The following is a 24,650-nucleotide window of genomic DNA, read 5'->3' on the forward strand; positions in this document are numbered from 1 at the left end:
TAATTTCACTAAACACATTTCTTAAGCAATTACAGCCTCAAGTGTGCCTTTGTTTCCATTATGGTTTCAACAGATGGCCTGTGTGTGAAGTGGAGGGAGATGAAAACAGTCAAGGTTAAATAAGACTGGGAAATCAAGAACAATTGAGTACTGGGTTTCAAATGGGCAACCACACCACAGAAAACAGACCTCCAAAATGTTAAAAAAAATAAAGCCTTTGCATCTGGTTACCTCTGCTTGATTATTTTCCCTTATGGGGACAGACCAACAGGATGGCTGTAAGCTCCTGATAAGATGTAAAGCAGGGCCTGGGCGAAAACTGATGGCATTAAGAAGAGTGGCAAACAACATCAAGGAGAAGAGTAGATCTATAGATGGTCATGATCTGATAGCCAAATGTACTCCGGACCTAAAGTCTTGTAACAGCTGTCTGTCAGTGGGGAATTCAGATTTCCTGAGCTGTTTTCACAGATGATGTTATGTAAGTAGATACTCAAAGAAAACACAGGCGGCTGCATGCAAACACGTATACGTTTACACGCATGCAGTCATGGACTTCAGCTGCAGTTCAGATCATGTGCAGAATCGCGAGATTTCTCACATTTACTGCAGTTTAATATTTGTTGTGTGTGTCGCGGTGAATGTCTGTGCGGTTAGTTCATAGTAAAACTGGGCATGGAGACTTTGGATTCAACAATTTCAAAGACACTAACCTTGTTAAGCAGTTATGAAAAACACATGTTGTGACATCACAGATTGAGTTAGCTAGTGCCCACATAAAAACTATGGAACGCCAGGACTGCCATAATGAATTAATTAAATACACCATTAAATAATTAATTAAATGTGTCAATAATTAATTAAAATGTGAAATACATAAATAATTAATTAAATGTGTCAATAATTAATTAATTACATGTGTCATAACTATTTATTTAATTAATTAATTCCAATTTTAATTAATCATTGACACATTTAATTAATTATTTAATGGTGTATTTAATTAATTCATTATGGCAGTCCTGGCGTTCCATAATAAACAGGGATTTTATGTTTTTAAGTTTTTTCTGTGCAGTTTCTGCTTTTCTCTACATGAAAACACACTTTTAGCTCACTTACAATTGACTGACCTTAGATAGATAGATAGATAGATAGATAGATATTCAGACACTGTTTGCATTGTTTTGACATAGAGGCAGAGCGTTTCGTCATCTTTAATTTGTGCCTCCTCGTTCCCTCTGTCTTCTTGCCTGTGACACGTAAAGCAATTTCAGTGTGTCATGTTGAATGAAATCAGTTCCTAGATTGCATCAGAAGGACAGAGGAGACTTGCTGGAGGAGCTTTAATCAGGGATGCACAGAGCATGTTTTTAGTGCTTCTTATTAGCCAATATAGAGCTTTGTGGGAAGGCTTTTTATGACAGTGCTTGTGTGGATTCAGTTCTAGAATGAGTGAGGGAAAACGTGGATGTTTTTTTAGGTTGGTTTGTGTGTCATGCAGTTCTTGCTTTGTGTTCGGTTGGTCACCGATTATACCTTTCTATCTTTCTGCAATTCTCATCTGAACGATGATGATGATACGTGAATGTAACTCATGGCTTGAAGTCTTGGTACCTGGGACTCGTGATGCTTTGAGATTTGAGTTCCTGTTTAATATTCTTGAATGTTGGTTTGTGCTTAGGGGCTGCATGGTGGTGCACTGGTTAGCCCTGCTGCTTCATTGCAAGAAGGTCCTGGACCCTGCAGAGTTTGCATCTTACTCTGGCTTGCTGCAGAAGTCCAGTGACATGGATGTTAGATGTTAGATGTTAGGTTACGTGGTGATTCTAAATTGGATGTAGGTGTGAGACTCAATGGTGTGTTAGCCCTACAACAGACTGGTTAAGAGTCTAAAATAAAGGGCCAATTTCTCTCAAGTAAGGCACCTAGAGCCCCAACCCCTTGTAAAATGAAGGATTTCTTCAGTTAATTTAGAATTAACTCCAGCTGCATATTAACCATGCCTGTAAGCCAGCAGTCTTAAGGATGAAATCAGATAAAGCCACGTTAAGAATCTGGGTTCAGAGCTGCAGGTTGCTGACACCTTCCTTACACCACATTGGGATTAAATGTGATTGAAATGCACTGCAAACATTTCAATGTATTAAATGTTGACCTTTTATGCCTGAGAAGCACTTGCCATTTGTTATGAACTGTGGAATAAAGCAATTAATTGTTTGTTGGTTCCAGTTTCCATATTTCTGGGCTTTTTTTAGTACCACTTTATTTCCTGGGATAACAGCAGCTCTTTCCAGAGAACTGGTCTCTGTCCTGTCGTCAGAACAAATCTGCTACAACACAAATTAATTTTAAGGATAATAGAAATGTAGAAATGACAAGAATGCACACTCACACAGCCTCCGCCTCCGCATGTGCAGAACAGACTCGCAACTGTTCGCAACTGTTTTTTTGAGGGCAACTGTGACTGAGAGTGGTGTGAGAAATTTGTGGGTGGGTTCCCGCTATCTCAGAAGATCTACGTGTCAAGTGCTCTTAAGTAAGGCACCTAACCCCCCGACTTCTCCCCGCTGCCTTCTCCGTGTGTGTTCATTGCACATGGATGGACTCAAAATTTCTGTGTACAGAACAAACACACCTTGTAAAATGAAGCATTTCTTTGTTTTAACATCATGTAATTCATACATTTTAACAGCATTCAGTGGAAGGTTAAGACCTGCTCAAACTGACATAAATAACTTCTGTTCTCTGTCTCCAGTTTCGTATAAATGTGCACACCTGTTTGTCCATCCTGAAATGAAAAATGAGCTCAGTGATTGATGGAAAAGATCATTTTTATGTGCAGGAGCGATTCATTTTTCAGATACGCTTAGATAAGCTTTTATCAACACTTATACATACCAAGTTAGTGATATATGAAGAAGTGATTTAAGGGAATTCAGCAAATTAAAGTCTGATGGTTTCTGTTTTATTTCATGGTCACACAGAAGAATGTGAGCAGCAACTCTTCAAGTTGCACAATTTGGGACTAATGCCAGTTTTAAATTTTCTGGATTTGGATGTAAATCCCATAATGGACTGTTTCAAAATCCTGTCCCTCAACGCACCTCCAGATTGAGGGGAATTCCTTGTCTGTGCAGTAGCAGATTTGCTGATGGTCCATTGTGACAGGGATTTCATAGTACCGCGTGACCCTTGCAACGACTCGCACTCAGTTGGGAGTTTGAAGGGGCTTCTGAGGTAATGAAAACAGGGATTCCACTCTCACATATCTTTGTGAGGAGTTTTTCTTTGTTTGTCTTTATCACTTCAGTCCAAGTTTTAAACCCTAAAAATGGAGCCAGGTCTTAAAATCCTCATCCTCCAGTAGAGAGCTTACTTCACCCTGCTTCCTAAGCCATTCGGGGGTTTAGAGGCCATCCGTTGGGATTCCTTTCTTTACCACTGTCTTCTTAAATCTCAGTATGTGGTCAGAAAGCCACTTCCAGCCTATTCACGTCATGCCCTCCTCCTCTCTCTGCGTGCACCTCTTATGCCACAAACTTCACAAGATGTTCTCGAATTAGACGTGTGATGTTTATTTGCTTAACTTTTGTTCTAAAAATGGCAAAACAAGGAAGCTGTTCGTGGGTCAGCGGGAAGCGAAGGGGTTAAGCATTTCATCTGACAGCGACACAACAAAAAGAAGAAGGCCATTGATTGTTTTTTCAGGCTCTCATTGACAATATGAAAGGTTGCTTTGGCTGCATGTTCAGCTTGTGCAGGCTAAAACCGCCTCTGCCAGATGTCACACAGGCGCTCCAAAGGAGTCAGTTTTCGCCAAAGACCACAAACACGCACACCCGTTGGGTTACAGTTGCTGCTCCTTTCTCTGCCCCAATTTTCTGGTCGTCACCTGCATTTATCTTTCCCACATTACCCGTCAGATATCTCTGCGTTCATGCTCAACATTGCCTCATGAAAGAAGTCTCTCATAGAACCCATATTCTCTTTTTTTCCTTTCTTTTATTTTCCTTCTCCCTGGCAGTCTCAGTCCTCTTCATGGAAAAACCCAGTTAAGTTTGTGCCTTACAGCACTGACAAGCTGCTAACCGACTTTCCTCTTTGGCTACACAAGCCAATAAACAAGCCACAGACATATATAGTTACAAAAATACATTTGAAAGGCCAGTGATGGAAATGCTGTGCAGTTTTGTGTCTTCACACCAGCAGAGAGAGAGAGAGACAGTGGACCCTCAGTCCTCTTTGCTCAGCTCGTCGTTCACTGGGTTTGGGTTTGCAGGGAAGCAGACAGACTTGTTCTCCGTCACAGATGGTTTCTGTCCGAAACCGCCGCAAGCTTTTTTTAGACGGAGGGGAGACAGGGTGTGGATGACTGTGTACCTACCACAACTATATGAGTAAACAGGGTTAAGTGTATCCAGACTCGACACAAAAATGTCCGCAAACAACGGCCCACGTTTTATGATGAAATTATATGCTGGTGTCTCTTTTTGCACACTCTTGAGACAAGCTGTACTCTAAAAGATTCTGTAAGATGTTTGTATTTTATTTAGAGATACAGCAGGCCAAAGTGTTGCACAACAGCAATAACCGATTCCATTTGTTTCCAGCTTTTGATCACGACAAAAACTGGACTCAGTTCTTCTAGTACAAGGGAAAAAAATGTTTTCGGCATTTTTTTTGTTTTACACAAATACAGCTCTTTAGGAATACTAAATAGGCTTTCTAATCTTGTCTGTGGGTGATTTGTCCTTCTCTATATGCCTCAGACTGTTAAACTTAGTCAGCTTTGGCCTTCAGGGAAAATTCCTGTGCCTAATGTCTTTGCATTCGAAAATACTGTAGGTTAGTGTGAATAATAGTAATGCATGGTAAATAATTGATTGTACATTTTTAATTAAAACAACTCCCTCCATATTTAACACCGAATTAATTACTGGTAACTATTTGTATTGTGCTGCTTTGGAAATACAGTACTGTGCAAAACTCTTGAGATACCTCTTATTTCTTTATTTTGTTTCCAAGGAGCCAGACTTTTCTTGTAATTTTCTGAAGGGGTCTTGGGCAATAGTTATCCAGGCTCTCTGAAGATCTTTGTCTTTGGATATTGGCTGCTTTTTTACTCACTGTCAGTCCAGTCTTTGTATCTGACCAGAATGTTGTTTTGTTTGTTAAACCACTTAACACAGACCTATGAATCACTCAAGCATAAAATGTGCCGAACTCATGGCACATGGCAAAATCTGATTTTAAAAAGTGGTTGCCCCAACAAGGTGATTCCCAAGGAGCTATATTAGCTAAAACTAGATATTTCTCAGTAACATCTATCCTTAAAACATTTGAGAAAACCATTTTGATGCAAGCTCAATCATCCAGGTAAGGAAATCCCAAAAGATCAGTGGTTGTTGATCAGTAGTCATGAATATTTGCATATTAATGATCAAGGAACTGACCTCACCTCTCCTCACCTGGAGGAGGTGAGGAGAGGTGCAACAATGAGTGTTTATAGCATCTGTAAAATATGATGGAGGCTCTGTCATGGTGTGGGGCTGCATTTCAGCCTGTTGTGTTGGGGATCTTGTCAAAACTGATGGAGCTGGGAATGCAGAAAGAAGGGTTTGATTTTAAACCACTGATACCATCTGAAAAATGTCTTTTTTGGCAACAGGTTTATTTTTCTGCATGTCATGTCATGGATTGGCAGAGCTCAAAACTTGACATTACTGAAGCAGTGTGGGATCATCTTGATAGAAAACGGAGCAAAAAGCAGCCAGCATTCAAAGAAAAGCTTTAATTGTCTTTCAAGAAGCCTGGAGAAGTATTCCCGAAGACTACTTTAAGAAATTACTAGAAAGCTTGTCTAAGAGAATGGCAGTGCTGAAGAGTAAAGGTGCTCATACCAAATATTGACTTTCAAACTCTTTCAAAAATTATAACTGTACAAACTCTGTTTTTGCCTTATGTACTGATTTCTGTCTACATCAGAGAATAGGATCAAAGAATACATTCATTAGGATTGTCGAACTTTGTGATTGAATTCTGAATCATTGCTTCTCAGGCTTCAAGTAGAAGACACATTAAATTCCTTTTCTTCCTCTATGGGAGAATCGCAGCTGATGGGTTTTCATGACCAAAGTTGAAACATCACTCAAACATGGATTTATCTCTGTTTGCATCACTTCCAATCTATGTAATGGTGCCTTGCAGAAACTTTGTTTCGTGCTTCTTGCTCAGCAAATGTGGAAACTCCCTCAAGACAAAAAACGCTGACTGTGCAAAGGTGTTATCAAAGCAAAAGGTGGTTGCTTTGTTATAGAATATATTTAGTTGGTGGTATTTTTGCTTACTTTGTTTTTTTCGTTGTTATTTTGAAGTTCTGAATTCTTGTAGCAAAAACAAAGAAAAACCATGCTGTGCTGTGGCAAGTATTTTTGCATTACTTGGTTTCATTTGTACCACAAGCTGCTTCTTTAGAGTGATATAATTGCCACATTTATGGTTGTGCTGGTCACATCAGTAGTGATATGATTACTCATCAGAGATGTTTCAAAAACAGTCACAGACATTGGCATTACACATCCAGAAAGTCTTGGGTGGCAGATGACATTTTATTGTCGTCCCACATCGAATACTCAAGCTTCCTCCGCCTCGTCACTGGTTAGGCTTCACGGCGTGCCATTCAGGGATGATTTTGAAAGTGCAGTTGACTTGCCGAGCCATAACATTTTATAGTGTGTTTCCATAAATTGTATTCTTTCCGTTTTTTCCTTTTAAATAGAATTACAGTGTAGAAACACTTTCTTATGAGTAATTTTTTTATTCATTGTTTATGAAAAAAGTACACCTGACTAGTGTCAAAATATGCTTATTGAGGAAAAGCTAATATAACAGCCTTCTACTACACAGCAGTTTGTTTGTTTATTATGTTATATATTAATAATCTTGAGCTGCAAGGTTGTATCTAGTAGTTGTAGTTGAGCATGTCAAATCATTGTAGTAAGTGTAAATGGGAAGTGTTTAACAAAGAAATAGGAAAAAAATAACCTTAGTTATGTCAGTTATTTTTCACTGACATACTGTATTAACAAAACGGATTTGAAATCACACAAAAAACGTGTGGTGGCAAAAAACGGGGTGGCATGGGGTGGCACTCCATGCCACCCCATGCCACCCCGTGCCACCCTTCTAGATCCGCCCCTGCGGATAGTGCTGAAACGAAAAAGCTCGATGAAACACTGTCTGAAACGAATAAGCCTGAACTACAAATTAAAAACAATGCAGAAAACTTAAAGGCTCGGAGCAAAACTCACAGACTGTGACAAAAGGATCCTTTCGTGTTGTGTTTGGGCTCATTTATTAATTTTAGATATTTGTTTTTATACCCTGGCGGGCTACCACCCAATAACAGGCTTATTTTCGTCCCCTGTGCGCCTTTTGTTGTTCTAAACTTGCGATAAATGATTGGGTGATGATCATGCCACGAAGGCGTGTCTGTCTGTTCATTTGAGTAGACGAGTGGATGGGGACAAGAAACTCCACCAACTCCGGTAAGGTAAGACATCACACTGCAGTCAATGAGCGCTAGTCTGTACTCACAGACGCTTATTTTACCTTTATCATCAAGGATCGCCACATAAATGCGCGGTAGTTTGAAACCGCCTTCAGATTAAGCGTAAAAATAACGTTGCTGTTGTATCGGATGCTGATTTGTGCTGTTATGTTAAAGTTACGAGGCCGTGGTTCGTTTTTATACCTAAAATAATCTAAAGAGGTAGAAAAACAGGCAGACTGACCGGGGCTTTCGTTACTCCGTGGCCGCGTGTGTCCTTTGTTGATTTAAATTAAATTTAGCGCCACGTTTTCGCGCTCTATCCCGGCAATTAGACACAGACGGTCCGGCTAGAGAAGAGGGCTGACTAATGGAAACATTGTGGTGCTAAAAAACGCTGTTTCTTAACGCATTTTTTCATTCCTGCGCTTCGCATTTCGCCGGTTTTTGTTTCTCTCAGCACGAGAGTGACACATCTAAACCACTGCTGCATCTTCTTCCCGAATTTTGTGATTAAAAAACAAAAGACTCTAATGAAACTCTTGTCGAATGAAAGAATTGCATATAGCAGTGCTACATTTTTAGATAACCTTGTGATCAGTCGTTGGACACGTGGTTGGGTGTGTGTGTGTGTGTGTGTGTGTGTTGGCAGCTGTAATGGGCTCTTCAACGTGCGTGATGGTATCACACAGGAGCTAATGAAATGAATTGATGAGCAGGTGAAATGAATGCATTCACCGCTTAAGCGTGCCAGTTGTAATCTGAAACCATAAGTGTGGTTGGAACAGGGGAGTGGGCATCCTGTGGGGTTCTTTCTCTTGTGGTTTTGTGATACTTAGATGATTTATAGGGGGTAGTTCTGTTGCAGGCTCTCTCCCTTACTGAGTGTCTTTCCTGGCCTGGCTTCAGGTCACATGAATCTGTGTCTATTTGTGACTCTGTGACCCCTGAACAGAGAGAAGAGTGCGCCAGAATGGCAACTTCCCCCCCCCAGTGAACAGCTGATGGTGCTGTGACCACCACAGGGTGACTAGTAAGAGTGGGAGTTAAGTTTTCACCTGTTTCCTGAGCTTTAACCAGTCTTCTTGGTTACAGAATATAGCATAGATCATTTTTGGCTAATGTGAAAGAAATGATTAGGCTAAACTGACTCACTGCCTTGTATTTCAACTCAACTGTGCCGACTGTAGTGCAGTCATGGAGCTGCTGTTGCCAGTCTGCTATTCATCCAAACCACCTGAACCAACTGAAAAGACGGGCAGCTGGAGAAAGGCTTTGTTCCTGCTCCCGCTAGAGTGGCGGGAAAGGAAAATGAGTGTAAAGACAGCAGGTCACAGTGAAGACAACAGATCTGGAGACCTTTTAACACCCTTTCTTCTGGTGTGAATTGGATTTCTTTGTAAATTCTAAGGATTTATAATCCTGATACTCTCAGTACCTCACTGAAGTCTCCCTTATCTCCCTGTGTTATTGATTCCTGCTCTTATTTGCCCATGCAAATAATTATTCCCAGTTTGAGACAGCAATCTATGTAAGTCACTGGATTGCTTTTGTAGGTAAAATCTAAAAAGGGGAAAAACCTAGACAGCATGGTTGCAGTAGGTAGTAGTTTGTTTCTAAATAAAGATTGCAGTAGAGAGTGCTTCCAGTTGTTTTTCACTTCTTATAAATAGATGGAGTTATGAGTAATAAGCCAGATATTGTGTTTTAATTGTATTTCCACTCCCAGCTCCAGTGATGTTAGAGGTTTGTTGAATTACCTTCATTGATCTGCTTTCATTGTGTATTGGGTTGTTGTGCAGGTCTGCTTGCTGTGAACGTGACAACTCAAATCCCTTTTTTGTATACGTGATGAGATTAAGGTATTTGCCAACGTCTCAGGATATTCCTTGAATATGAGCTGTCACAGTCATTGTTTGTATTTATTTATTTATTTTATCACTGACTGAATAAAAGGCCTGTACAGGCACGGCGTTTGGTGATGTCCACTGACTGTGACGTTGACACCAAATAGCAGCTTTGAGGTGATGAAAAACTGAACTTTTATGCAGCATAAATTTGCTGCCAGGGCAGGTGGTTGCTATACTGATGCATGGCCCAGTGAAAATTGGAAAGCAGTGTGAAGATATTGTGTTACTGTTTACTGTACTTAGTTTGCAGTGAGGCAGGAGGGTGTGCAAGAACATGTATGAGCATGTGAACCTAAAATACGTTAAGAGATAAAGTACATGTAAAAGTCTTGTACCATCCCTCAAATCTTTATTCAGTTCTTTATCCTATTAGGAATAGAAACATGAGAAATGGATGCATTGGATTTATTGAAATGTGTAACAAAGTGACTAGACACATAGTTTAAACTAGGTTTTGTCATATGTGTAGACACACCTCTAATTAGGTGCCTTTTTTATGCTTGAATAATTCTTTTGACACACACACACAAAAACAGGTTGGTCTGAAAACGGTCAAGTACAGGACTGGACTAAATGAATGACACATTTCTAGCTCCTTGATAGCGCAATGTAAAGAAATGAGGGGTGGCTCAAGATCTTTGCACATCACTGTAGCAACATATATACTTTGACAGCATATAACTTGTATCTCAAATGAAAGTGTTGCAGTTTTTTGCTGTTCATTGCTCTTAACTTGCATAAAAGTCAGGGTGAGTGGTTGCCCGCTCTCTACGAGAATTGGCAACCAGAGTAAACCACTTCCTTATGTAGTCTGCCAATAAAGTGATGGTCAATAACGCAGCTTCACACTTTAAGCTTTGAGAAACTGAGCTGTAAACCTTATTCAACCCAGAACTCCTCTCTTATTCTCTCTTCTTTGTTCAAAAATGAGCTCAAACATCTTGAAAATTTTTTCTGGCCCTTTTTTTTTTTTTTTAAATGGAATTTTTTGCTTCACCCATGTCTTCCTCCTTTTTTTTCAGTCGTTCAGTTTGTTGTTCTCTTTAGACAGAATCAAGATAGTGAAACTGTCCATGACACAAACTGGAGGAGAGACTGCATGAAATTGAAATCAAGACTGTAAAAGTCAACATACTACAACGTAGCTATAAAGTATTCCTGGGTGTCCTCAGTCTGAGCTGTGGAGCAAACAGAAATTTCTGTGTGTGCCTCAGTTTGTGTGTCATACTTGAACCCAGGGCGATTCTAGTTCAAACTTCTAGAGGGTTTCAGCTCCCAATCATAACGTTATCCATACAGTGCCTTCTAATTAATTAAAAAAAAATATGCCGTTTGCAAATGTCATCAGCCCTTTTCACATTTGCAAACTTCAATTCAGTTGGAGTCGCTTTACCATGTTACCTTCAAAAGCAACCTAATTGGTTGGATGACCTATTGTAGTGTTTAAGAATAAGCCGAGTGAATAGTCGGAGATCTCAGTCTAATCCAGCCATTTTAGGGTGGAGGCTTTAGTTATCAAACCCGAGGCAAAGGCTCAGTCAGGAAAGAAGTATCGTCGTATATCCCAATTTTATGACTAGAGAATAGATCTGAAGTCTCTTCGTCAGTGTAGTGGCAGTCATCCTGTTTGAGCCATGTTTAGAGTGGTATGAATCCTGAATAAACTACCATTCATATTAATATGCGTTGTTTAGAATATCCACTGGCATTTTTTAAGTGTGCTGCTGGAAAGCACACAAAGCATCCATGAAATAAATGAAAAACTACTTTGTGAAACCCAAGTATTGTTTTTCCAGCTAACTTCACCATCTGCTGCCTCCTTCTTTCTCCTTTGTCCTCTCTCTATCCTCCGCACTCAACTAGAAATTAAAAAATGGCAAAAATATAACCTTATAATAATTTATAAGAGCAAGTGGGGGATCCACAATCGATAACGGGACAACACAGCTTTATAATTTTTAGTGAATTTTACTACACGTCCTGTCTTACCTGTTTATTTTTGCTCCGTCTCTTTGCCGTCTTCATCCTGCTCTCGCCCTTTCTCTCCCTCTCTATGTTAAATATTACAGTCAAAGACATGAAGATGTCAGGTGCAGATTTCAATTAATCACAAATAAACACCGAAGTTTTACTTTGCAAACATTATATTTGCTAACTAAATTGTGAAAATAACAGCTGTATATCCATGTGCCTCTTGTGTGAGTGCTTATGAACTCCAACTCTGGAGCAGCCGGCTTGTAGTCTTTGTTCTGCTCTGCTGCCTCGGTGAGCTCAGCGTAGCGGCACATGAACCAGCTTTTCACCTCCTGCAGGTTGTGGTTAATTTGGCCCTCAAGTGCACAGCAGATTACCAGAGCAGAGCAAGCAGTCCCTGAGGTTGAATTGGAGTACATCCAACTGTGTGAGATTCTTTCTGGGAAGGTGCTGAATGGCCTAAAGGGCGGCCAAAGGAGCAACCTGGGCCAAAAGCCAGCCGGTAGCAAAAACAGGAGACTGGAAGTGCCAGTTAAAGTTAAAGGAGTGTCCACACAGGAACTGATTCACTCAGCACACATCCCTTTGTAGCTGACGGTCAATTGCTAGTGGGTGTTGCAGGTAACAGTTGCCTAGGTAACTGTTGTATTTGCCACCCCGTCATATGCCAATCAACACTATCCTTTACTGTTATTGTTGTTGCCTTAATTGCTCATATTGAAGTTCAGAAAAGTTCTCCTGTGGAAATCATTCCAACTTACTTTCTTGGAATGTTCAGGTTCGGGTTCAGAGCTAGTTTGGAGCGAGTCACAATGACGACTCAGAGGGTTAATATTGCAGAAATTCCTTTTTTTTTTTCTTAGAGAGGATTCCAAAAACATTCAGATTTGTAGGTTAATATTTTTAGGGCTTTATTTAGTGGGAAGTTTATTTGTGTTGCGGTGGTGGGATGCAGTTGTGGAGCTAGAATAGAGAGTTGTAAATACATACTGATGGGGAATCCCACGCTGTAGGAGGGGATGTATTGGAAAGCTTGATGATAAGTGCTGTAGATCAAAACCACTATTGTGGTAGTTTCCATGCTCTGTCTTCGAGAAATTTCGGACCTGAAAAGCTATCCAATCACAGCTACATATTGCTTGTTTTTTTTTTTTAACAACACCCCTCCGTCCTACTGGTTGCACACACTGATCATTTAATGGCACACGCTAATGCTACTGATATCAAAATCATTTTACATCGTGGGCCACATACAGCCCACTTTGATCTTAAGTGGGCCTGACCAATGAAGCTCCATTGTCTGTGAGTGTTAAGAAGTTTAACTACTATTGAATCCCTAAAATAGCTCAATTTAAGAAAGAGAAGTCTAATTTCAACAGTACAAATTGCAGAAAAAGTTCTGATAGCTTATTGCTCAGACTGTTATTTAATTCACAGGGTTGGGAGGGTTCACAAACTTGAGCATGACATGTCTCTTCAAGATTCTCAGTATAAAACTATCCAGTCTTCAGCAGTCATGCTAAAATAAACAGCACCACCATATCCATTTCCTCTGGTTAATTCCTAGAAAAACAATCCAGTTCCAGTCTAGTTGCAGTTTAATATTACTAAGTCAAAATGCTGTGACTTGAAAAGGGTTTGGCTCCCATTAGCACTGGGACATGACCTCGAGGAGAGAGTTTATTCTTCACACACCTCATCATATGACCAGCATCAAACTATTCTGTAACTCAGCCTGGGGATAAAGGCGTCTCTGTTATAGAGGTGAGAAAGAGGAACTTCTAACCTTTTCCATCCATGTTTAGCTCTGATTTAAGTGGCATTTTAACTCTAACTTCTTACCCTCCACTGTATCCCACTTTGAAAAGCTCACTTCCCCATACACCAAACCCCTTGTCACTGTCCTTGTCTCTAAATTCAGGCCAACACGCCACATAGACATGCATTACTTCCATAACACGTGCCACTCTTTTTCACATGCCAGCAATAACTGCTGAGAGATCACAATGAGGAAGATGGTCATACCATCTGTGCTCTCGGAATCAGCCTCTATTGTTCCACCTATACCCGCAGGACACACATTTGTATGGAGAATGTTGCGTTCAACGACTGCTTTTTAACCCTCTCAGGCTCAAATTAAACTTTTTGTTGCTAATGCACAACCAAGTCCTGCAGTGGTACTTCTGAGTAAAAAAACCTCATAAAATATGTATGTGGGGTAATCAGGTTGTTAGTTTTTAACTGTTGCAAATCAGCAACGCCTGCCTTGAGAGGGTTAAACTTCTCAGTGTGGATGGTAAAGTTTAGATCATGCCCAGAGCACATGACTCCTTATGTGTGCTGTTTTGCTTGGTTTTAACTTAATGAGGAAACTGCATTCAGAACCTCTTTAACTTTTAAGCCTACACATAGGTTATTTTACAGCAAGCTTTGACTTGCTATAAAAAAGGATGCCAATAGAGTTTCTTTGTCTCTGCTTTGATGCAGTATACACATAGGTACATAGTCACAAGTTTTATGTTCTGAGTACATACATTAATAATTTCAAATTCATTTTTACCTTAGTAATGAGAACTTTTCAAGATTTAATTGTAATCAGAATAAAAGACATGCTTGAAACATGCATTCTTTGTAACGTCCACCAGGAGAAAGAGCCCTGTGGTTTTAGATAGCCTGATTTGTGTAGAAGTCTGTGAGGGCTTTCTCATTCGTTCCTGTAAATGAGCTTTGGCTCAGATTTGGTTGAGGTTGTGATGAGGATGTGGATTTATGTTTGTGCTCCAACACAAAAACAACATGGGTCTTGCAATATTTAAGTTTGAAGATCATTTTTACACTGTGTAAAATCTTTATAGTTGGATTAATGACACAAATGTGAGAAGAACAAAAATGACTTTTCAATTTTATCAAGTATAAAATGAGGTGAATACGGGATGAGAAGCCCACTTTATTGTAGCATCATTGTGGCGTGACCAGACCAGATTTTTCACATACATTTTTGGGCTGGTCTGAATTGCCCTAGTTCTCCTAGAGGGGGAAACAATAAATTACCACCAGTGCTGTTAAGTCTTTGTTAACTGAAGTGCTGATTGTTGGACTTGGACATCGTTGAGAGGCTAGCCATTGAAAGTGTTAAAGTGCACCACTCTACAGACTGCAAAGTGCCTGTGTGAGTGAGTGTGTGTTTGCTGGGCACCATTTCAGCACCAGGCAGCTTATGCCAACTGGCTCGTTTTGATGGCATGTTAGGTTGAGAGAGGCATACTTTACAGGAATCTGGGACAAGGCAAAGCTGGTGAATTTTAAGCACACTGTAGTGTATGGCTATGGTCAACGTCAAGCCTCAATAAGCTGCTCTGATAGACTGATAAATGTCAGTCTATCTAGAGAAGAGAGATGTTTAAAATACTGATTTAGTGGTGTGATTCTCAAAAGGCTTTTCAGGAGAAAGAAGTTTAATCCTGGTCCTTTCTTACTTCTGCACGGCTGCAGCCAGTTAGTCACTGTGTGAAAAGAGCGTCAATGTCAGATTAGTGGTTTTGGAAAGTTACAAAATGTTGAGTCACAGTTCTCTCAGTTTTGACATTGAAAAGGTGTGGGGAAACGGGGATAAATAAAGCTCAGACAATATGTGCTCCTGTGGATCCATACATCTGTTTTCTTAGCTGCTCATCCCATTAAAGGTTGTAAGACCCATCACACTGAGACACACCGAAACACACACTCACTTTCATCAATTAAGCTAACAAACATCTCTTCCGATTGTGGGAGGAAGCCTGAGTACCTGGAGGAAGGCAGCACAGAGACAGGATGGGCACATGTGAACAGAAACACGAAGATAATTTCCCGAAAGGTCAAACTTAGCTGCCAAAGACCTTCATAACAGGAATCGTGCTTTGATACATAATTTCCTAGTTGATTAAATGGGAGGAAGAAAAAGGAAGTAGGGAAATATTCAGAAGATGGTGAAAACCTTTAGTGGGCAAGGACAAACTCTATTTTTTAAAAGAATAGTGTCTGTGTTTAAAGGAAAGCTGAAACTCTTAATCACATCGTTCAGTTTGCATATTGTAACCTTAACTTTGCGCACAGTGTAACAAATGTAACAAAGGTTGTTTCTAGTGTGAGGGACGTTGTTGCAGTATTTGTCTGTTGGTCCTCTGTCCCTCTAACAATCCATATAGACCCGTCTCACTGACAGGGGTTTCTCACAGATGGATTCTGCTTGTTCAGTCCCATGTTTGTACGATTAGCTAACCTGTGTGTGCATATAGAGGACCCTCTGTCCTCACTCATAGCTCGCTCATGACCAGCCAGTTAGATCTGGCTGGTCATGGATTCATAAGTTCTCTCAGCAGCACTACAGAGCTTCTATCACACTGTGGAAAGGCAGTTAATTCAACTGTAGCTAAGTCAAATTGTATACATATGTTTCCTTGATGTGATTAACTTCACATTCTGTTGATGATTTTGGTTAAATTTGAAGTATTTTAAACATTTCCTTTTTTTTTTTTTTTTGTCCCCGCTGTCACAGCTGACCCATCTGCGTCCAATAGGAGAGGTGCACGACAAGCCGGAGCTACACCCAAGCACGGCTTGTGCAAGCAGGTCCGACTGCACTTTTGGTGTGTGTGATCCTTCACGAGTGTTTGAAGGAAAGTTTTGTTTCATTTTTAGTGTGGCTTTTTAATCAAAACTACAAAACTGTATCTGCTTCAAATATTGGTCATCAATCTTTCTGATTGCTACTAATAATAAAAATGCCATATCAGCCAATCACTATTTCATGCAAACAAAACAAAGTGACTTTTTGATACAAGAGAGTGCGGCCGTGAACCATACCACCATATCAGTGTTTAATTTCACCATAAACACTGATCACCCTGACAGATTAGGGTAACACTTCCTCTCACCGAAAAAGGTTTCCCCTCCATGTTAGAGGCAAAGAAGTGCACCCACTGTGAATACGTCAAGTCCACAGGATACCGTTTTAAATTCAGCCCATTAAAGTTGAATAGTGCAGTTTGTTAGCTTAAACTTTGCTTTATGTTGTTTGGATTGACTTGATGCCAAATTGCTTTGTTTTTTTTTAAAGGGGTAAGTGTTTTCTAGTGAAGATTTTCTGTTTGGATGTGTGTCACACAGATATCTGAGCACATGTCTTCCATCAGATTCAAGGTTTGAAAGGAGTTGGGGAAGCACAAATAGTTCTGGATAAGTCAATAAGAGGCAGTGAGAGCAAAGTGGATGGGGAAGTGATAGATGGAGCAGGTCAAGAAAGTGTGAACTTGATAATAAAAGAACTGCTGAGGAGGAAAAGTGGATGAAATGAGATGAGAAATTACCAGACAGTAGGACACATGGGGATGAAAGGGAACATGCGGATGGATAGATTGGAAAAATAGGATCACGCAGACGGGACGCTTGGTGGATTTAATTAATCACTCTTCTCTTTTTGGTTTTTTTGGTTTTGCTCAACTATGTAACGTAGTAGTCTGTATGACAAGAGTATTGTGTGCTCCAAATGTAAAAATGTGTAGGAAGGGCTGGAAGGGCTCGAGGAGAACAAGATGTTCGAGGTAAAGGGAAGAAGGAGGGATGGGCACTTAGATGCAAAGGGGGCTGGTCACAAGACAGTTGGGTGTCAGCCTACGAAACATCTGTATAGTATAAGCGAGACAGAGCTTATTCAGCCCTGATCTGATCAGTGGAAAGCGAGAGCCTCCGTCTGTGTTTGAACGCCTCTCAGAGTAAGTTTATTTGCTGTTTGTTCCTGTACTTGTTGTGTTTAAGAGGAGTTGTGCTGTGAACTTTTGAATTTCAAAACTTTGTGGGAAGATGCCTCTGGCTTATTGTTGCTGAAGTGTCAAGCTTCTCTTTGTTGCTGCGGTTAGTTTGTGTTGTAAACACAATGGAATGACTGAGGGGTTGTTCACGTTGCATAAATTAGAAAATGAAATTAAGCTTTTATTGAAATTTGTGTATTAATTAGATTTTCAATCTGAGGTTGTTTGGAAACCAAAAACGGGGGGTTTCTGAACTATAAAAAGGTCGTCATGTGGAGTAGGTGGAGAATCCAAAAAATGAAGCAGCAGCGTAATAAGCTCAGTTGCTCTTTTAGTTAGTGCCCTAGTTGGGAGTGAGTAGCTGTTGGCCTGCTCGTGCCAGCTTGTTCTGACCTCCTCCTGGCAGAAGCTCCAATTGTTTCTTTTAGAAATAGCTCATCCTACTCCGAGTTTGTAAGGCGATTCATTTACAGGACGAGTTTAACCAGTATATAAATAAAGTTACCAGTGGAAAAAAAACACGTGTAAATACTTGATATCACAGGCTATGCATTGCTTTTAAAATGTATAACAAAGCTGCAAGCGCAGCTAAGAGAGGAGAGGTGAGAAATGTATACATTTTAATCAGGTTAAACAATGCATCGTGTGAAAGAAAGTGGAGGATATTGAGGCATCCACAAGACTCGGTGCTCACTCTATTACATGTGAATATGTAAATACAGAAAGAAACAAATGGCTGCTGATAATAACACGTCGGAGATTTTTACTTGTGTAACCTTCCATTTGTCATCTGCACATTGCAGACCTGGTGCTGCACTAATCCAACACTGAACACGGACCCCAAGATTGTCCATCGAGAACCATGACGGCCATCAATGCGCCTCGGGACAAGTAAGAGGAGAATTTTTAAACGATTTAAGCTGTGCCTTTGTTGGGTTTTATCTTGGCATTAATATTCTCTGACTGAAATTTGGTTGAGTCCCAGTGTATATATTGTTGCGATTTGTTTGTTGATACTAACATGAATGACTTGATTGATGTGCCTTCATGCGAACTTCCTTTTGCTTCTTTCCCAGATACAATTCAGTATGGCTCATTTTCTTTATCCTGGGCTTGGGAACCCTCTTGCCATGGAATTTCTTCATGACGGCAACAATGGTAAAGTACAATTTTAATCTTGTAATTGCGAGAGCGTCTGCAGGCCAATGTGGTTTATCTCTAGATCAAGAGACAGATGGAAATAAAAGGAAGAGCCCTGGTGGTGCCTTTTGTGGTTAACAAGTAGTTCTTTGAAAGGTTAGGCTTCACTAATGGGAAGGTTGGCAAAACAAAGGCTGGTGTACCTTTCTTTTTTTAATACACTTAATGTTAGTGGCTGTCACACATCAAAGTTTCAGTTGAAATTAAAATGAGATTGCTCAGCTCTGCTTGACACCATCAGGAAACTGTTTGAGTGTAAAAATCATGTTCATTCAGCTTAGTTTGACTCAAAATTTTACCCTCAGTCTGTTGCAGGAGTCCTACAATAAACACTGCACCCATAGTTCAGTTTTTTCTGTAAATTACATTCATGTGACATAAACCTGTGACTCCATATTAGTGATGAATTGCAGGAGAACCCTTGTGGTAAATGTGTGTTCTTCCCTCTGTTATCTTCAGTACTTCACCAGCAGACTGAAGGACGTGCCCACTGTGCACTCCTCCAATCAGACAGCCAACGTGACGGCCGGAGACTCTCGCAATGTGCTGGAGTCCAAGTTCAACAACGTGATGACGCTGTGCGCCATGGTGCCTCTGCTCATCTTCACCTGTCTCAACTCCTTCATACACCAAAGGTATCGAACTACCGTCAGTCTAAATAAAAAGCTCGACTCATTAAGAGGCAAACTGTAAATATTTCTAATGAAGCTAGAAGTGAGAAAAGATCTGAGGGAACACGAGTTGGGGTTTAGTGGCCACAGTATTGCATTATAATGAAATAACAGCACTAGCTTTCGGTTTCAGTTTAGTATCTTTTCTCATTTTATGGCACTGAGACATTTTTAATTAGTATATTTCATGTTTTTCAAACATTTTTGCCCTTTTGTTTTAATTGTGATTAACCCTTTTAAAAAAAAATGTTTTTAATTGTTATAAATATCGACAGTCTCCAGAGAGTACACCAGTAGCTAATATTTATTAATACAGCATTTTTCTGAGGCAGAATTTACATTTAGATTTTTCTTCAGTGGTTCACAGCGCTTATGTCTAATCTCTGGGGAGGTATCTCTGCTGATACAATCGTCATAACGACAGTAACCAATCACTCACAAGGCAAGCTGTCTAAACAGTTAGCCTCAATGGAGCTAGTATATTAGGAGACCTCCACATTCATCCATCAGGCTCAAACTTTTAATTGCTCGAATTTCTAATCATCTTCATTACTTACACAAGTTCAGTGTAATATAAATCCCCTGGTGTAATAACTCAGTTATAACTGTTTTCTGTACTATGAAGTAATTTTACCATAGCTGTTTTTTTTAATTAATTCGGAGAAGATTGTGTACACAAGACTTAACACGCACAGTGTAAACTTTTCCTGCCCTTAACCTTCAGTCACCCCGTGCCACTGTGAGTAACGTGATCCTGTTGTATGAGCTTATGTTTAGTGTGTTTGGTTTAATTAGAGTAGGATTGAGAACAATCCCGGGTGGCCCTCAACCACAATGAACCCTTCTCCTGCACTGCTTACTCAGGAATGTTATTTATGTTCCCTACTTCATGTATCTTCTTTACCTCTTCCTGGTTTGCTGTACTTTGGTTTCCCTCTGTCTCCCTCTCTTCCTTGGTTTCATTTCTCAGCATTTTTACCACTTAGTTTTTGCTTTATGTGCCATTTCTATGTACTGCTGTTCTTTCAGAAAGACATAAAAATGAGCTTAAGATGGGGAAAAAAAAGGGCTTAGTCACTGCAACTGACTCAAGCACTTCCGCTTTCTTGAAATTTGCATTTCTTTGAAGAGCAGTAACTGAGTGATGCTTGTGTGCTTTCAGTATGGGCGTTTTTAAATGTGGTTTTTCTTTGTTTCAGGATTCCTCAGAAATTGAGAATCTCGGGCAGCTTGACTGTCATCCTGGTGGTTTTTCTGGTGACAGCGGTGGTTGTTAAAGTAGAACTGGCTCCTCTTCCCTTCTTTGTCCTGACCATGGTCAAAATTGTCTGCATCAACTGTGAGTGTCTAGTGCTTAAAAAAATGCACAGTTCTTCAGAAAAAGTAGGCTAAACTAGCCTACTTGATAACAAGAGCAGTGTTGGTACTTTGATTATGTGCATTCACCTGTAGGCCATGTAAACCTTTTGTTTGTACAATGTGGAGAAAATGTTAAATGACTTTGTTGAAGAAGAATAAAGTGAAAAACGTAATTCAGTAAATCTAAATTTAAATAATACTAGATGAAAAGAAACAATAGAGAGCTTAAAATGAGTGCAGGTAGTGTGGGAGGAGGTTTTTATGAAGTTTTTCTACATCTCTGCTTGGGGCAGTGGAGTTGAAATGGATGTTGGATAAGTGTTCAGCTTCGTGTCCTGTAAGTGGTGCAGAGGACAGTCAGGATCCATTAAATGTCCACATCCAGTCAATTACATGACCTCTTTGCCAGCTGATGGAGGAATAAAAAAAGCATATATTGATTCAATCTAGATTCAAAAGACAAAACAAGGACGAATTACCTCAGCAAGCGAAACAGATTCCAGCAGCTAGCAGTTCAGAATCCGGGTCACAAAGCATCACTTCTGGGATCACACCACCTTTCAGTCCCAAAACATTTCGTCTGTCCGCTCAGATTAGTGTCCCTGTTCAACCCCAAAATCCCTGATTTGTGTCAGTCTCAATGCAACGCTCTAAGGCTTGCTCGAGGCCATAGAACTACTGGTGAAGATTCGTCTTTGTCAATAATGTAATACAAGGAAAAACCAAAAACAGCAAGTAGAATTTAAAAATAAAAAAATTAGCCATTTCACTATCACTCAAATCAAAATGAGCCAGAAAATCAACTTTTTCAGGTGACAAACTGATTAAAATTTAAACGTTGGTACAGAGGACAATCAAATTTCATTAATTATCCACAGCCACAGTTATTTAGATCAGCGGTCCCCAACCCCCGGGCCATGGACCGGAGTCGTTTGGTACCGAGCCGTGAGAGTTGAGGCTCAGGTGTGAAATGTATGGTTTTCAGGGTTTTTAGCGTCATTTTGTTATCGTTTTTATCGTTAACTCAGTTTTCCTGGGACTTTTCACGTGTGTTATGAATAAATCCTCATTTTTTCGGTACCGGTACTAATTTTATTTTTGTTGTATTTATCCGCGACACCTTAAAGGCCGGTTTGTGAAAATATTGTCGGGCATAAACCGGTCCGTGGCGGAAAAAAGGTTGGGGACCGCTGATTTAGATGACCTCTTTGTCAGATGATGGAGGGTTGAAAACTGTATGTTGATTCAAACTACAGTACATCTAAATGGCAACAGCAAGAACGGGGATCTGGGGGTAAGGGGGGTACAGCAGACAAAACATGAGGATGTGACCAACAAATTCATTTAAAATCACACACCAGGGGTACAAAAAGGGGAAAAATGACACAGAAGTAGTTCAGTTAAACAGAAAATGTGGGGAAAAGGCCTCAGAGAGTTTTCTGATTTCTGCACGTGCCAAAGGCAAATGAAGATACACAGCTTGCTGCACATCTGCAAAGAATTATCCTGCATTAGCAACATAATCATAAATTTAAGAGCCCAGAAACAGAAAACTAACAATTATAAGCTTCATGAAGATATCTGTATTAGAATAAGAATTTAATTCATGGCCTTATTTCCATGTTGAAGTCGTATAACTGATTATTTCTGTGGATCTTTCTTTGATAAAAATCGTCCCCTGAACATGTTGGGAAAATTCACACAGACAAAGATACACAAGCTGCGCTCTCACAGTGTTTGCTTGTTTACAATAAGTCACAGAGCAGCAGGAATGAACTTACCCCCCTCCTTATCCCCAGTGGGCCAGTCCTGACCCCCAGATTCGCATGTGGAACAGCCCATCGTGTTTGCTTTAGAGCGGAGGACACGGTGACTTTGAGGCTTTGATATCTGCGTTGGCACATTCCTCTCAGTTTCACACGTTTCGAGATTTCTGCAGCTACTAACTCGTTTGTAATGCGGAAGGAATTTGTCTGGAAAGTCTGTACTGACAAAAAACCTTTTTTAGGGGAGACAATTAAAATGATAGAAGTGTTATGCAACACTTATCTTGAATACTTTGATCAGAAGGATGTTGTTTCTCTCTGACATGCTTGTTGGCTATAACTGTGTAGATGTGGATCATTTTTTTGTGTTTCTGTGTCACAGTCACTCTGTAATTCCTCAAATGTGTTTTTCTCTTTTTTCATCCCTCTCTAGCGTTTGGGGCGATTTTTCAGAGCAGTCTGTTCGGGCTGGCTGGGATTCTACCTGCCTCTTACACCACTCCCATCATGAGCGGACAGGGGCTGGCCGGCACCTTCGCTGCCTTCTCCATGATCTGCGCTCTGGCCAGTAAGTCTGGGATTAAACAATATACGGGGGTCATTTCTTATATTCTGAAAAAGTTCCGACCCTCCTCTGAGTCGGCTTACTTTTTATGTTCATCAACTTTAAATGAAGCCATGAAAAACTTTAGCTTCTGTAACTTACCCCAAGATGTCTACTACACTGAATTGCCCCCAAAAAACAAACAGACAAGGTCACTGCCACAAAACACCAGACCACCACAGCTCCTCTTGCAGGTGGTGAACCCATGTGGTTTATTTGAGCAGGCACTTGCCAACAAGGCCAGGGTTGCAGAGTGGTTTCCCCCTTATCCCATCTCCAAGTGAGGTAACTTAGTTTATACAGGATCACCACATTTTGTCTTCACCCAAAACCAGTTTGCTTTGGGTTACCCTATCAAGGGTCAATTTACCCCACAGTTCATGCTCCTCCCCCAACATGGTGATTCACAGAGTAAAGCACTTGTGAAGCCACGGTGCCAGTGGCTTCAGTCTGTGATGCTTGAGTGAGTAAATGTGTTCTTCAGCCCTATTAATGTCCCCTGAGTCTGTCCTGTCCTTTAGGAGGTATGAGGGCTGGAAAAATGATGTGAAATTAAAGGCACAAGATTTCAGCCCTTGTGGACTTCAGGGGTCTGTAACTCTGACAATGTTCATAACGAGAATGTAAAAGTTTCTGTGGCTTTATTAAGTGTTCTTAAGTTATTAGAGAAATAAATCAGCTGATTCTGAGGGACTTGGGAGGAACTGATTCATTTTTCATGAAATTATCCAATAATAACAAAACACACTAATGACTCTGTGTGATTGTCTTCAGGTGGGTCAGAACTGCAGGACAGTGCTTTTAGTTACTTCATCACAGCTTGTATTGTGATTCTTCTGGCTATAATGTCCTACCTCATTCTTCCCAAGATGGTAAGGCCTCAATCTATAAATAGAACTTACAATTTTTCCTGGTTTTCTTCCTTTCTAGTGCTTTTTATTCACAAGGTATTTGTTTGAAAAGGACGTTTTGATTGATGGCGAATAAAATTCAGTTTCTCTGGGAACAAGCTGCTCATCTTTGTCCTGCTGGTTTAGTGGAATCAGTTAATTTTGGTTTTTGTTAACAGGAGTTCTTCCAGTACTACATGGAGAGCAGTAGATCTGCACCATCAGCCGATGAGGAGAACAAGATGGACTTGCTCAAAAAAGGTGCTTACCGGCCTGCTCATTATAAAAAAGGACAACAGTGTGAAACTTTTAGATGTGTGCAAAAAAGAAGCAGCAATGAAGCTAATGCAGATGTTTTAGTCAGGGGGTTAAAGCTAGGACACAGCTTTTCATGTTATGCTACGTTATAGTCCGCTTGTACCGTAGAGGCTGTGCTGTCACAAATTTCTGCCTCTTGGATGTTACAGATGCAAAAAAGCATAACGCTGTTGTAACTCAGAGAGCAATAAAGTTCAACATGTGTACCCTGCTAGATCAGATTCTCGAAATTCTGTCATCTGTTTTGTATTTTTCCATCTTAACCAGCGGTCCCCAACCTTTTTTGCACCACGGACCGGTTTATGCCCGACAATATTTTCACGGACCGGCCTTTAAGGTGTCGCGGATAAATACAACAAAATAAAACTAGTACCGGTACCGAAAAAAAAATTTATTCATAACACACGTGAAAAGACCCAGGAAAACCGAGTAAATGATAAAAACGATAACAAAATAACGCTGAAAACCATACATTTCACACCTGAGCCTCAACTCTCGCGGCCCGGTACCAAACGACTCACGGACCGGTACCGGTCCAAAGCCCGGGGGTTGATCTAAACGGTAGTTTTAACAACATTCTGCTGAAATCTAAACTAATCCAGAATCTCAAAACCTGCAGATTC

At 40.3% G+C, this 24,650-nt stretch overlaps 1 protein-coding gene across 9 annotated transcripts in view; it reads left to right on the plus strand.

Annotated features, from left to right (window-relative positions):
• Positions 1-24,650, plus strand: part of LOC147316003 (equilibrative nucleoside transporter 1-like) — a 42,896-nt gene that overhangs the window by 8,400 nt on the left and 9,846 nt on the right. For 2 of the 9 annotated variants that reach the window (XM_086259112.1, XM_086259104.1), the window contains exons 2-8: positions 18,023-18,110; positions 18,296-18,377; positions 18,879-19,054; positions 20,290-20,429; positions 22,649-22,783; positions 23,594-23,691; positions 23,889-23,970. In XM_086259112.1, the coding sequence (XP_086115238.1) occupies positions 18,082-18,110; positions 18,296-18,377; positions 18,879-19,054; positions 20,290-20,429; positions 22,649-22,783; positions 23,594-23,691; positions 23,889-23,970 (742 nt within the window). In that variant the 5' untranslated portion in view covers positions 18,023-18,081. Of the gene's footprint in view, positions 1-7,405; positions 7,553-15,967; positions 16,059-16,124; positions 17,184-18,022; positions 18,111-18,295; positions 18,378-18,878; positions 19,055-20,289; positions 20,430-22,648; positions 22,784-23,593; positions 23,692-23,888; positions 23,971-24,650 lie in introns of those variants that run through there. The other 7 variants (XM_086259107.1, XM_086259106.1, XM_086259109.1 and 4 more) reach the window with 7 other exon arrangements.

The sequence above is a fragment of the Aulonocara sp. 'chitande type north' Nkhata Bay genome, linkage group LG13 (genome assembly GCF_057382095.1).
Source record: "Aulonocara sp. 'chitande type north' Nkhata Bay isolate Kocher_YH1m ecotype deep benthic linkage group LG13, A_spYH_male_GT1.1, whole genome shotgun sequence".
NCBI classification, from domain to species: domain Eukaryota; kingdom Metazoa; phylum Chordata; class Actinopteri; order Cichliformes; family Cichlidae; genus Aulonocara; species Aulonocara sp. 'chitande type north' Nkhata Bay.